General features: G+C 45.0%; 1 protein-coding gene across 7 annotated transcripts in view; it reads right to left on the bottom strand.

Annotated features, from left to right (window-relative positions):
* Window positions 1-14,675, bottom strand: part of KANK1 (KN motif and ankyrin repeat domains 1) — an 835,542-nt gene that overhangs the window by 181,211 nt on the left and 639,656 nt on the right. For 5 of the 7 annotated variants that reach the window (XM_078675726.1, XM_078675725.1, XM_078675727.1 and 2 more), the window contains one exon: window positions 10,785-13,454. In XM_078675726.1, the coding sequence (XP_078531852.1) occupies window positions 10,785-13,454 (2,670 nt within the window). Of the gene's footprint in view, window positions 1-10,784; window positions 13,455-13,925; window positions 14,289-14,367; window positions 14,585-14,675 lie in introns of those variants that run through there. The other 2 variants (XM_078675728.1, XM_078675731.1) reach the window with 2 other exon arrangements.

Below are 14,675 nucleotides of genomic sequence, written 5' to 3' on the forward strand. Positions count from 1 at the left end.
GGAGAAAGAGCTCCGGCACCCAGGGATCACTAAAACGTGAAAATCCCGACTGCCCCCTAGCCCACTACTTACTCTACAACGAGATAATGCAAGGGTGACTCACCGGTCAATTATCCCCAGGAAGGCACCCCGGGATCGCACTGTGGAGGCTCCGGCAAGAAGCTAAAGCAAGCTGCCCCTGCATCGAAGAAGATCGGGCAGCCACGGCGGACCCCTCAGAAGATGATCCCTTAAAGCCTCGCTTGAACCCGAAGGAAGTCGCAACTGCTCCTGCAAATAAAAAACAAACAAAAAAAAAAACCTCCGGACGGCAACCGAGCATGACCCTAGACAGTCATATGCCTTACAACTGACAACGGAAGCATCGGATGCTCCCTGACACCCTCGAGACGGAGGGAGAAAGGCTCTGAGGAACAGGACAACAGCGTATAAATAAAATATCAAGACCAGAAGGGTGCGCTCGTCGGGACCGGTAAGGCTCATACAACAAAAACAAATCATCGACCTCTACCTCACTCTCTGTAGTGACTACCTCTTGCCCCCCACTCACCGGCTGAACCTATCCCTGAGTTTTGGGTTTCCCTTCGACTACCTCATACAGTCCCTGTACAATCTACTGTGATATATTACTTATGTGTAACATGTTTTCTTTATATATACTAAATTGCTTAATGTATCCTATGATCGATCTTGCTGTAAAGCGCTCCGATACCTTCGGGTCTGGCTAGCGCTATATAAAACTCATAATAAATAAATAATAAATAAATAAATGAACTGTTTGCCAAACTGAGTCTCTGGCAGCACAACAGTTAACTGCTCACGAGCAGTGCCACACACGAGAGGTTGACTCTGATTAGGCTGGAGACAGGGCGGTGTGGTCAAAGTACTACGTTCCAACAATGAAACCAGCTCTTATTTGCAGTATTAGATTGAGAAGGGAGTACATTAACGTTCTGCATATTGCTGGGGTTTTCTGGAACCGAGTTTGTTAAGCACACGAGCATAAAACAAGGATAGTGGAAAAGGAGGCAAAGATGAACAAATCGACTCTTCATAACCTATATAGTGGATATTACTTAAACCAGTGCCATTGTGTTTGATACATGAATTAAACAGGTTTAGGTGGAGTGTGAAATGAAAGAGTTTTGCATGGGAACAATAGGGGCTGATGTCTTTAAAGGAAAAATTAGACAGCTAAGTTTGAAGACAGGCTACAGTGTTTGAGCCAATGGCGATGATTGCTGTTTTTAATAGTTTGAGGGGTTGAGGTAAAGCAAGCCTTCCACTCGATTGCAATTACCGAAAAGATTAGATGGTGCCTGTTTAGTATCAGAGAGGCCTTTAAGCATAATCTGATGTAGTTTGTGTCCCGATATACAGGATATCGAACTTGCACAGATGATTCTCCAGTAACATCAAGTAAAGACTGAACAGTATATGGAGGGAGCCTAACACGAAAGACTGCATATTTGGAAGTCTTCATTTGGAGACACAAACTGTTGTGTGTTATAAGAATGTGCTCAGTAGTTTCTTCCCTTATCCATGTTTAGAGTTGAATGATTAGAAGGAACCTAATGTGAGTAGAAGGTGTGAAATAATTTACAACTGGTGGAGGGCATTGTCAAGTATTTGAATGTGTTTGGTGCAGGGCAAGTAGCAAAACCTTACCTTTCAGGTTTTTATTAAGCCGGACCTTTCTGGATCTGAGGAATTACTTTCAATGGCTCTCAAGTAAAGGTAGGTTTGTGATATCGGTGTAGTTTGAATGGGTATATGGGTTTAGTAGTGACAAAATGTATGTTACTTTTAATATGTTGTGACTGATCCCTTGGGCTATTAAAGCTATGACCGATAATAAAAAGAAAATAAAGAGGGCTTGTCGCAGGGTTAGGGGAATTCCTGGTTTGTGTGGCCAAGTTGGATGTATTTTTCAATGTTTAGGTTTGCTAAGAAATTAAATGAGTAAAAGTTTAAATGGTGTGGTATTTAGATCCACCCATTGGGCTGCGGCCGGCATGGAGCCAGACACAAACGCACTTATTACAATGCAACACCTCATGGGGTCGGGAAGTCACCTCACTAAATTGCTGTTGGAGGTTGGAGGGTATCAGAGCTGGTAGAGCTGTCCAACTACAACACACTCGAGACAGGTGGATAGGGGACCTGGGCAAAAATATCAGCGATAAGGAATGGGACAAGATCCTGAAACAGCCAAAGAAAGTATCGCGAAATCCCAAGTTTATGTTCATCCAGCTTATGATAGTGCACAGAGCCTACCTGACCCCGCACAGGATACATGCAATGTTCCCGGAGGCAGGGGACAACTGCCCTAGATGCCAGCAGAATGATGCAGGGCTCCTTCACATGTTCTGGGATTGCCCTAAACTGGGGTATTACTGGACTACGATCCGGCATATCCTAACCACAGTAGCACCGAACAGACCTTACGAGACACCGCTGTATAGTATACTGGGCTTGGGACATAAGGAGTGTGTCCACTAGATTCGTAGACTTAGCACTGCTTCTGGCGAAACGATCCATAGCCATGAGATGGAAGGCAGCGAGGCCGCCAGACATAGAGTCCTGGAGTAGTGAAGTGCTGAGGTGGGGGAAGGCTGAAGGGTTGGAGTTGCACAGAGAAGAGCGTAGGGGGCTGCATAAGATACCGATCTCCCTTGAGTGGAACACGTTAATAGCGGAATATGAAGCATGCATGGAGACACACTTGGCCTAAAAGGCATACAGAAGTAGCACGGGCTGGGAAGGATGTCGGGGGATAGTAACGTGGAAGGCACCAGCCCTAACTCCAAGATGCAAGATGGAGTAGATATGATATGTCACTAGCGGAAGGCCATGGGGACCGACAAGTTGCACCACCTGTACATAAGTTTGAGATGATGAGAAACATTGTGAGGCTGAAAATACTGGAGGGACTGACGAGTGCCGGGTGGGAGGGGGGAGGGGGGATGAGGGGGAATGCATAGAAGAGGAATGTTCAATGTTAGTATAACAGAAAATAGGAAAATTGTAATGTTGGAACTACGACATATGCACTGCAGTTGAGATGTATATAACGTATTTTTGACTGCTACCTGTAACTGAGTGCTTTTGATTACATACGCTAATAAAAATATTTTCAACAAAAAAAATGGTGTGGTATTTAGAGAAGACCATTACTCTAGAGGATATAGAAAGGCCTATTTTAACAAAGGAGTTGTGTGTGTGCAACATAGACTCACTTGGCCAGATCTTTTTAACGAAGACAGTTGACTATTGCTACAGCGAATGACTTGTGAATAATTCTGAAAAATATCGATGACTGTTTGCAAATATTGGCTATCAAAGGTGTGTGGCTTTTTCTTGGATAAAATTGGTTTTGCACAGTTTGTGTTAGAAAAACTAGACTATGAGGTGCATCTTGCAGATTTTCAGAGCAGACTATTTCCATTATTTAAGGGCACTGACAGTATGGCTCTTGTTTTTATTTCCCTGTAATGGCAACAATGTTTTTGGTAAGTGTGAATTCATGGTTGCCCACCTTTTCTGGTGCAAGTTTTAAGAGGGATATGGCCGCCATTTTTCTTGAGAGGGATTTCATTTGAGGGGTAGGTGGGGATTTGAATCTCCGTGATTCAGCACTAACAAATATGCACAGATGGGATTAGATAGGAATTAGGAAGTAACTGGACAAGCCACTCATGAGTATACTGTGGCACCACAGTTTGAGATTGATAACATTGAATGAGAAGCCTATGACAACGCCAAACACATCAATTTCTACATCTGCATCAATGTGACCGATAAACCTTGTTTTTTTTCTCTTGGCTAGAGATCTCAAGCCTTAAAGGTGGGGGGTGATTATGATGCTTTAACAATGAACTCGTTCTTTAACCCTTCTTTTATCCTACATTTCCAGAGGGCGGTGGAAGGCCTTTTGTGGTTTCCTTCAGTGGGACCAACCTATACTAAGCAAAAACAAGAAGGTGAGTGAGTGAGGCGCGTGGGGTGTGGTGGTTAGCAAATGGTGTGCAAAGCACAAATTACCTCTCCCTCCTGTTGTTTTTTAATGTGAGGGGGCAAAAGGCTAAACTCAAACATACGCCAAGGACCTACTACAAAAGGTATGATAAGATGGGTGCATTTAGCTCTAGGTTTTAAGACTTGCCTGCTTTAAAAACAGTAGTGTCACGTTTGGATGTGCATTGATTACTTGGCCTGAGGTTTGCTTGGGTCCAGGTTGAAGTATATGCTTCTTATTAGCACACTGCATGAGGCTAAAGCTGATGTTAGTAGAATTGTTTAATAGGGAATAATTTTTAATAAACTCAAAAAGACCACATGCTTGGACTAAATTGAAATGTGTTTGAAGTCGATTCAGAGTGATTACATATGGTGATAGTCGAATAAACTAATTTAAAAATGTTTACAGGTCCATCAGAAATTTCAGCAGCCTTTATTGACAGATTAGCAAAACAACTTAAAAAAACATCGTTTTTGTGGCAAAATGTGTGCAAAAAAGGGAAAAACAAGGAATACAACACAAACGTGTTTTAGCGCAGCGGCTCTCAAACTCTAATTGGGCACGGTAGCCTGTGTGTCTGGTTTGTACCCTTGTTGGCACCACTTCTGTTCTCTACCTATTTTTTTGCAATAATGCCTCCCATACATTCCCCATCTATGGTAACGGGCCAGCACTGACAAATGAAGTATCAAAGTAAATTAGAGTAGCTCAGGGCGTATTCTATTCAGAACACAACAGACTATATATTTATCTCCTTACTGACTGTTCAACCTCCACACAATCCCTATTTACCATTGGTGAGCTCCAGCGCTGTTTAGATGCTGTACTGATATTTTTGGTTGGATGCTCCTTTGCCCCATGTTTATACCCTAAATAGGGCTAAAGTAGAAAAGGCTTTGGCAAAATATCTGTTTACCATGTCAAGATTTAAAAGATGGATCTCATTTGACATTCCTTGTGAGATGCTGGTAGAGACCACTGTCAAAAAAAGAGCTCTCAACCCCCTACCAAAAACAGCAGCTGGCTGATCTGTCAGTAGCAGCCACTATGAACAAACCATTCAAATATTACAGGAAAACATGTTCAATTTTTTCTGCCTTGAAGTGAAATGTACCGCTTCATAGCAAAAATAATCTTATTATGCCAATGATGAAGCTTTGCTAAGTATTTGTTGGTTAACTATTTACAACTATTTACAAAATGTACGCTCAAATAAAAAAAACTAAACAAATTGCAACAGCCTCCAAAGGTGAAAAAGCAAAACAAATTCTACACACCTGAGTTACGGAAATGTGAAAAGCACACTTAGGATTCTGTGAGTTCTTTACTTGTCGCTGGCCAGCTCTAGCTCAGTTTATAAAAGAGATACGTGTCCAATTGTTCAGGCAGAGGTCAAACAGTCACTGCGAACTGAAGGGCATGAAAATCGGAGGCATGCCAAGTTAACTTGTTTGTGCATTTTTTTTCAATCTAAACTCAATTATTACAGGAAGGCGTGCTGGGATTTTTAATAGTTCAGTGTCATTTACCGTCTGTTACAGCTTTTCATGAACTCGTGCGCCTTCAATCTACAACTTCTCTTAAAGTTCCATTCGTTTCCTAAAAATGTAACACGGCAGGAACGTTGAAAGAGTAATCCGGAGACACAAAATATGTGTTGGTGGTATTATACTGCTTGCTAGCGCAGATGATTGTTGTTAAAAGCTCCTATAAACAACAGTCACACAACCAAATTGTACCAGATTTTCAACCATGAAATGGAGATATGCTGAGCCGCCCAGCCGGAGTTAAAACAAGTGACTTTATTGGTTTCTACGGGGAAACCTTAACTCACTGGTCGAACCAATACAGGCGTATCACTCGTCTATGACAACCTTCCTCATAAATGTTTTATCCCTTTCCGTGGACTTTTTTTTAGAGGATTTTCTGTCATTAAAGCTGAATCCGGGCAAGTATTATAGCAAAGTACTGGCGACGAGAAAGTTTGTGAAAGCTTAAAAGAGGATCAGCAACGTTAAGCTGCTTTACTTACAGATGACAAGGCAAAGCAGGCTTCACCAGGTCTGCCTGAAGATGAATGGCGCAGCCTTAGTGACAGTCGGTGCTCAGGTTTTTGAGGGAGGGCAAAGGCTTTAAAGTACCTGATGCAATAAACCTAACCAGTGAGGGCAAACACTGGGGAGAGGTTTAGGCTTAAAAGGGTAGGGCTTGATCTAGAAAAGTAGTGCCCTGCACCCTGCTCAATGGTTCTGTGTAGATCGCTGGGTACAATGAAGTGACAAGACTGGTTTTAGTCATTATACATTGGACATATAGCATTAAAATCTGTTTAAAGGAATTAGGTAACCACCAGAAGGACAATTCCTCTATTAATAGTTATGTAAATGTAAATGTAGTATACTTGTAAAGCGCACAGCTGCCCCAGCAACGGGGCGTCCCGGCGCTGTATAACTCTGGGGAACCCGTCCTGGCTTTCCCTGAGGAATGGTCCCTTGCTGGGAGTCCCCAAGGTGGAGCCAGGCATCCACGGAATTGGTGGGGCCGTTGTGGAGATTAGGCAAGCTAATGCCCAGAGTTGCCGAGTGGAACCCCTGATTAGAGTAAGCACCGAAGCGAGAATTATCGAGTTCAAACTGAGCAAATTCCTTACTCTTGCTTGGTGAAGCTGCTTTCAGCTAAAGTGGCTAAACAACAACAGAAGAAATTAACGTAGTCAGCACCGCGCCCATGCACTTCACCAGAAAAAAGGCGCTATGGCCTAGGACCCCGCGATTCAAAAGGGGATGATGGACGGAGCGTTTGAGCAAATCAAACACTCACCCCCAGTCAACTGATTCTGGGTTTAATCCATCACCATTCTTTAGCTCACTCAGCCACCCCAGTTCAGACATGGCCATATGCAAATCAGTCTGACCCTGGGCCTCATGGGAACAGTCCAGCCCGAACTGCCAAGCCAAGTCTTCCCTGGACCGGAAACAAGCATCCTGGGACCGGTTTCGGATTCATAATCCTCATCAGCCAGGCTATCTTGAATCCAGTGGCCAAGTGAGCAAGGGACTCACGTCTGAGCATACCCTGCCACACTTAGGGCGAACAAAGCGATTCAAAAGGGGATGATGGACGGAGCGTTTGAGCAAATCAAACACTCACCCCCAGTCAAATGATCTGGGTTTAATCCATCACCATTCTTTAGCTCACTCAGCCACCCCAGTTCAGACATGGGCATATGCAAATCAGTCTGACCCTGTGCCTCATGGGAACAGTCCAGCCCGAACTGCCAAGCCAAGTCTTCCCTGGACCGGGAACAAGCATCCTGGGACCGGTTTCGGATTTATAATCCTCATCAGCCATGCTATCTTGAATCCAGTGGCCAAGTGAGCAAGGGACTCACGTCTGAGCATACCCTGCCACACTTAGGGCGAACAAAGCGATTCAAACAAGCCGGGCTGAAGACGGCTGTAATGCCAGAAACCGGTCCTCGGAAGCTTGTTTCCGGTCCAGGGAAGGCATGGCTTGGCAGTTCGGGCTGGACTGTTCCCATGAGGCACAGGGTCAGACTGATTTGCATATAGCCATGTCTGAACTGGGGGGGCAGAGTGGGCTAAAGAACGGTGATGGATTCAACCCAGATCTTTTGACTGGGTGTGAGTGTTTGATTGGTTCAAATGCTCCGTCCATCACCACCCCCTTTTGTACCGCTTATGGCCTAAAACCCCAACGCATCACAGAACAAAATATACTGTTCAAATATTAACACTGCACAATAACATTTTCCCTCTAGACTCTGTGATTGTATCCACAACTACCCAAGCCTTGCTCCTCAATCCCTGAACTCTGTAACCTTTAAGTATCCCATTTACCTATTCAACTCAAACTATTTTTGCAATGCAACCTGTATTCATCTTTAGGGAGGAACTGTATCATTTATGTTTGACGACCGGTCTGCAGCAACTCTATTCTCCTGTGAACCATCACCAAGTCAACATGCATTCTACCACAATGCTTCAGCACTTAGAAGCAAAGCATATTTTTCAGTATGTGATTCTAAAGCAGAATAACATTCGTTTATTAGTGCAATCAGCAACCGAATTGCATAAAGTTGAAGGAAGAGTCCCTCTATTCTCATGACTCCATAAATACAGGAAAAGTCGTCTTTTGCCACAAGCAAGATTTTATTGCATTTCGGTAAACTGCACGTCCTGTAGAACGCGGTGGGCACTTGGGCTTATTGAATTTATGCAACTCTCAAAAAGGTGTATGATATATAACTTTCCTAATCTTTTTGCATTCTATTTTTAAATACTGAAAACTTCTTTAAAAATGAAAGTTTCTGTGAGTCCTTTGGAGTTACCATCAAGGACACATGCACCGCTAAGGGCTTGGGCCTGTCTCTCAACTAAAGCGGATAGTTTATCTTTTAGTATATAAGGCCTCTGAAGAGTCCTAATGCATGCACACTGTTAAGATAGTGGTATTGCGTAGACTGTGTTGTGCATGCATCTGCAGCTTATACAATCACCATGCAACTTTTGCTCTACTCAAGAATGCTAGCTAAAGATTAAGTCGGGCCTGAATGATACTATGGAAACCAACGGAGAGCCGGACATGTGTGGACCTGCACACATTAAGGCAGGATGGCCAAAACTGGCGGTACTAAGAAACAGAGAACAACCTTCATTCACCAAGAGGGATGACTTCTAGGAACCAATAACAAAGATCGCAGGGTGGAACCAGGAAGCTTGTGCCAACAGGAAGTTGGTAGATTGAACATCCACAATTAATCAAGTTCTGTGCAATGAGAGGGCACTCATAAAGCTCTACCATTCATGGGGAGTGGACCAGTCAATCATACTCCTTTTCGAAACAATTTCCGAGTACCAAAAGTTTGCTTATGTGTCTCTGCCATTTTTCCATGGAACAGCTCTTTTGCATTTCTGCCAAGTCACCTTATTTTGAAGTTACGTTTTCTATAAAAAATGTAGAGCATGCCCTGAAACTATGTGTCAGAAATGTGACAAATGACCCCTTTGTAATCAGTGAGCACTATGATGCCAGGGGCAGAGTGTACATCAAGAACATGGCTTTAGGCATAATGCATCTTACAAACCTCTGAATCAAGGTAAAAGTTTGGAAGTTTACACCCGGGCTGCTCTGCTAGTTATGAAACTGAAGTCTTGTCTTGAGCAGAAGTAGACAGTGGTGTACCGAAGAAGAATACTGCCAAAGGTTCAAGATAAATAAGTGTTGAAAAGGAGAGGTAGCTTTCTGTAATAGCAACTGTTAAGTAGTACTCAAAGCACATCACACCGAAGTCAAGTTCTGCAGATCGCAGCTAGTAGAACTTCACAGGATTTTAACAAAGAATTCACTTTTGACAGTCCCGATCTAGGTGCAGCGACGTGACTAGAACCAATACGTATAGACATGGTGCCTCACAAGGGGGCGAGGAATATATTGCGCTTCATCATATCACGTGTTTTGTAATGTTGATAATCCAAGACCCCTACTTGCAGCACATCTAATAAAGTCTTCGAATTACCATTTTTGTCCAAGTTGAAATTGAAAAGGAAAAAAAACACATTTGAATTCACCTTAATTTACTACAGTAGAACTATGGCATAATGCTGGGGTCCCCTTGTGACATCTCGTGAAAGAAAGGTCCCAAAATTGTGTGACACATATGAGATGCTGCCTGGAACACAGAGGGAGGGCTGTGCAAGACTTGTTATTGCGCCACTGGCTCATAGACTCAGGAATTTGTTCTGTCTCAGAATCCACATCATTGTTTCTCATGATCTCTTCACATTTCCTCAAAGCACGTCATACCTACTACATTTAAGATTCGCGGTCTTCTTTTCAGCTCTAAAAAGTATCTGGACAGCGCTTCCTGCAGTATCTATGCATTTATAAATAGGATTGCACAATTCATGATGAAGGTTAAGTTTTCCCTGTGGGTGCGTTACCCTTTCTACCTCCACAATATGTTCAGGTCGCACCAACCCATTTTCATGGTACCACTTCCTGAATGGCAAAAACCAATGCAACCCAAACCCAGCTTTGCCCCTTGATCTATGAGCATACAAAACATAGGTCAACATTTGAAAGTGACAGAGATGGAGAGCTAGAAAGAACAAGAGGATTGCAGAGGTATAGAGATGAAGAAGCAGGGGAGGAAAGGCATCAGAGAAAGCAAGGATAGAAGGTGTTAATCTCAGAAAAGTCCCTATTGTTCTTAATACACAGTGATACTGCTTAGCTTGAATGGAGTGTCAATGATGAGGAATGCATTGTTTGGTTAAAGGCTTGGAGAGGACAGTAGGTTGCAGGTAGGAAATGGCTCTGAGATAGGAACATTTCATTTACACGCCATGTGTGTCGCAACGCTCCTTACGGTCACAGACTGAAACATAGAAAAAACGGTTATGGACATGGCCATAGCGGAAGGTATACATCACAACCACCATCATGCGATTGTAGAACTCATTCACCACATAGTTTCAGCATATTCTCCATGTTTTCTGAAACTAGACCACCAAGAAAATCGGATAAAGTTTCAGACTGTCACAAATGGGGAAAAAAATCCATCAACGATGGTGAAACTGAACTTCATCCTGTCCATTCTTTGTTCATGCCCACACAGACGCAATGTCATCCAATAACATACAATGACTAACAAACACATCAAAAGCATATTGTTGAACCCAAACACCTAAAAACAGAAAAGGAGAGCAACCGCAAAAACAAGGGAGCATCATTAGCCTACCTGCCACACCGTTTGTGTCCAAGGTGGTCTTCTGGCTCTCTAGGCTCTGCAGTTCTTCATTGCTTGCATATTTCATAACAGAGTTTATGGATGAAAGTGTGCTGATGAGTTGTGAATTAAGAGATCCGATCTGGGCGTGAGGCTCCCCAAATGTTTCCGCTAGTTCGCTGTAATTCTGGGTCAACAGCATCTGCTGTTCCTGCAGCAATTTCTGGACGCGCTCTATGTAGTGATCCAAGTGGGGCGCTGCTTCAGGTTTGGGCTGCTGCTCAACCGGTGAACACACAGCTTCACAAGCGGGTTCATCGCCCACTGCAATGCTCCTCACACTGTTGGGAGACACCAACTGCTCGGTGGGGCCACATGCAATGTTTCTCATCTTAAGACCAACCAAATAGTTCTCATTAATACTTATCTGCCCCACTCCACAATCTTTGGTCTTCACAGGGGACACCTTTTCAAAGCCAAAATCATCAGAAATGGAAGTGCCTACTCCAATCGATCGTGTTTTTGCCGCTGTATTCACGTCCTTGACCCTGCCATCACCTACAGCCACAGTCCGCGTTTCTAGAGCCACAGTGTTAGTCTGTTTATCATAGAAGCTCAAAGCAGTGTTTGTGCTTGAGTCTTCAAAACATAGTCTCTCTGTGTTGGTCAACTGGTCTGTGGTTTCAAATACTGTACTGGTTTGTTGTGTTACTGTATGAGGCGCAACCATAACTCCAAACTCAACAGTGCTGACCACTTCTGTGTTGGTGCTCCGAGACAGGCACTCCTTAGCTGTGGTAACAATCACATCCACTGAACAATCTCCACATCCTGTTGATCGCTGTTCTTTAATTTCCAACTCTGACTTACACAAAAACAAATTGTCTGCTGTCTCATCTGTGTTGCTTCCAGTTTCGCACACGCTCACATTCGAGCCTTCCTTCTTGTCACGCATCTCTATGTGCCACCCAGTACACTTGTCCTGTGTTTCTACTCTCTCCCGTACCACCCAACGATGCATTGGCACATCTGGACCCACAGCTGCATGATGCTGAGACGGTCTGCACAAAACACCAACATTGCTCATCTGCACGTGGTTTCCCACACAAGAATCAGCCATAGTCACATGATCTCCTACCATCTGGTCCTGTGTTGATACCTCCACTTGAACAGTCCTACTGAAGACTATTGGCTGCACCATCAGTGCTTTATCTACTTTTTTCCTGGATCCAGCTGCCTGCAGCTCCAGTTTTAATTTGGTCATCTCCATACCATGTGTGGTTTCTTTCAAGTCCCCCTCCAGCCTGTATATTTTATCCTTAAGTGCTTCAATTGTTTGCTGCTGAAGTTCAATTTCTCTTTCAGCTTCAGTGGTCAGGCCAAGCATATCTTCAGTTACCCCCACTCCACTACTTCTCGTTTCTTTCTCAGTTCCTACCGAGGCATCTCTACATTGCCGCAAAGAACGGTGATATATGATGATGTCATTCATATTTTCATCAGCACCCACAGCGATGGATCGGTTTCCCTTCTGTGATTGTCGTGCTCTAGGGCCCAGGGCATTGTCGACAGGATCTTTACAATGGCTGTCCTGGATTTTCTTCTCTAGTGCTTGCATGTCTGCAGTGAGTTGCCTGAACTCCTCTAAACCTTGTGGGCTGGGCTCTTCGGTGTCCATTTCCTCCTCAGAGTCTATGTGCAACTCGCCTCCTCTTTTGACGCTAGACAGCTGCTCATATTGTCCGGCATTTCCTGCGCTATAAGAACGTTTTCTAAAACCACCAGTGGCCACCTGAGCAGGTGCCCGTTGGCTTTTGAGTTCCGACATTAGCTGCCTCTTCTCTTCCTGTAGCACAGCGATCTTTACTTGCAACACTGGGATGGTCCTAACCTGCCCCTCGAGCTCCTTCAGACGGGCGAGTGCCACTGCCATTTGCTCCCTGATATGCTGAAGGTGTACAGGGCTGACATTGGTCACCGGCGTGCTCACCCCTGAACTCAAGGGGCTGTGGCGGATGGAGCCCCCCCACGAAGAGGCGAGATAGGAGCCGTACTCTCCGTTGGGCTGGTGTCCATTCTGAAGGTGAGACAACTGGCTGTGTCCGCCAGATCCAGCAAACGAAGGCGAGAGCGAGCTGGTAGACCCCAGCCCTCCAAAGGTGGCCAGCCTGGGCCTGCGCACGTCTCCTGCTGAAGCCACCTGCATGATGACTCGCTCTTGTTCCAACCTTCTTCGCGTTTCCATCAGCGTCTTGGTGACATGAAAATTGTGCTTGGGGAGCTGTGGAGAGGCAGGTGCCAACTGCTTGCTTTCAGGGATGGTCAAAAACGTTGGGGAGGGTTCCTGGGAAACAGAGGGCCTGGCAGAGTAGGAAGGTGTGGAGTGGTTCCTTGCTGCCAGGAAGGAGGGAGATATCTTGTTCTCATCACTATTGGAGGAAGAGAGCGAGTCATTTGAGGTCCATCCGCTGACCTGGCCCCCAGTGCTTCTGGCACGTGCGCACGGCAGCACCAGCGGCCGCCTCTTCTGGATTTGTACTTTCTTAATGGTGTTGCCCTTCTGAATATCCTCTACGTATTTCAGAAAATCCAGGTCCAGCTGGTAACCATAGGGCGTTTCCACGAAATAAGGGGATTTCGGATCTTTTTCTTCCTCGCCGTTCGGGACTCCGTCGCCTTTATCTGTAACGACAAACAAATATTTCAAAATATGTACATGGACAAGTTTAAAAAAATACAAAACATTTAAACGGCGGAAAAAACAAAATTCAACATGAAATTTAGAACGACGTTTTTTTGGGGGGAAAATAGAAGGCTTTTAAAGTGCACGATCACCGTTCTCTATAAATATTCGTTTGCGTGTTCAAAGGGTTTCCAGGGGTTCACACGGAACACAAGATCGCATAGTGAAATACACTCGTCACCTTAGAGAAAATGCAAAGCACCGCTTCTAATGACAGGACAGAGTTCCACTTGTCTGCTGCCTTCCTCATCGCGACAAGCAATCACCCCGGGGCGGCTACAGCGTCACCGCTATGCAAACTATCAGCTGACAGAACCAGTGTGTGTTGTGGAGAAACCCATCCTGGGAGGAATTCCACGGAGGGCCGGGGGAGGAGGGACACGAATACAAATGAAGCACCCTCTAGTTACCTAAGCCTGTAGGTTTCTTGGTAAATTACTGCCGGGGTCACTTTTTCCAAAGTAGACGAGAACGGACACTGGCAGACACATACAACTTGCCCCCAATACACGCAGATTCCAGTGTTTCTCTCTCCCCGTGTTCTGTAATAAGCAACAATCACCCCAGTGCGTTTGGCACACATATACGCTATAAATATGCAGCCAGACAGGTTCCAACGGGGTCCGAAATTCCTCAGGCAGAGGAGAAACCGCTCGGATGTCAGGGCTGCGCGGGTCTCGCAGACACCACCAGCTCATGTCATTCTAATTAAAACACCGAGGCCCACTGCACGACTCTGGCTGGCGGGGGTATTTTTGCAACCCTGGCGGCTTTCTACACACATGACAGAAGCAGTCGTAGAAACAACCCCAGCCGGCGGTAATGCGGCGGACAGGCGCTGGATGTACTCACGACAAAGTGGCAATAAACACCCCTCGCGGACTTTGCCCCTCTGCTCTGTCACTCGCAAGCTTCATGGTTCGTAGCCACGCTGTCCTCGAAGCAAGCTTCTACGCGGGCTCCTAAACTTTTCCAGCCGTCAACCCCACGAGAAAGAGTGCATCTCTCCTCGCTGTGAACGCTGGCAGGCAGCACGCACGTTTCATAGGCTGAGCCTTCGCCAATGAGTCTTGCAAGTCCCGAAGCCACCCCCCACAGGAGCCTCAGCTGTTCTGCGCACTGCATTATCTTAATAATAAAACACTGCAATTCATTTAAAG

The sequence above is a fragment of the Lissotriton helveticus genome, chromosome 2_1 (assembly GCF_964261635.1).
Source record: "Lissotriton helveticus chromosome 2_1, aLisHel1.1, whole genome shotgun sequence".
Lineage (NCBI taxonomy): Eukaryota > Metazoa > Chordata > Amphibia > Caudata > Salamandridae > Lissotriton > Lissotriton helveticus.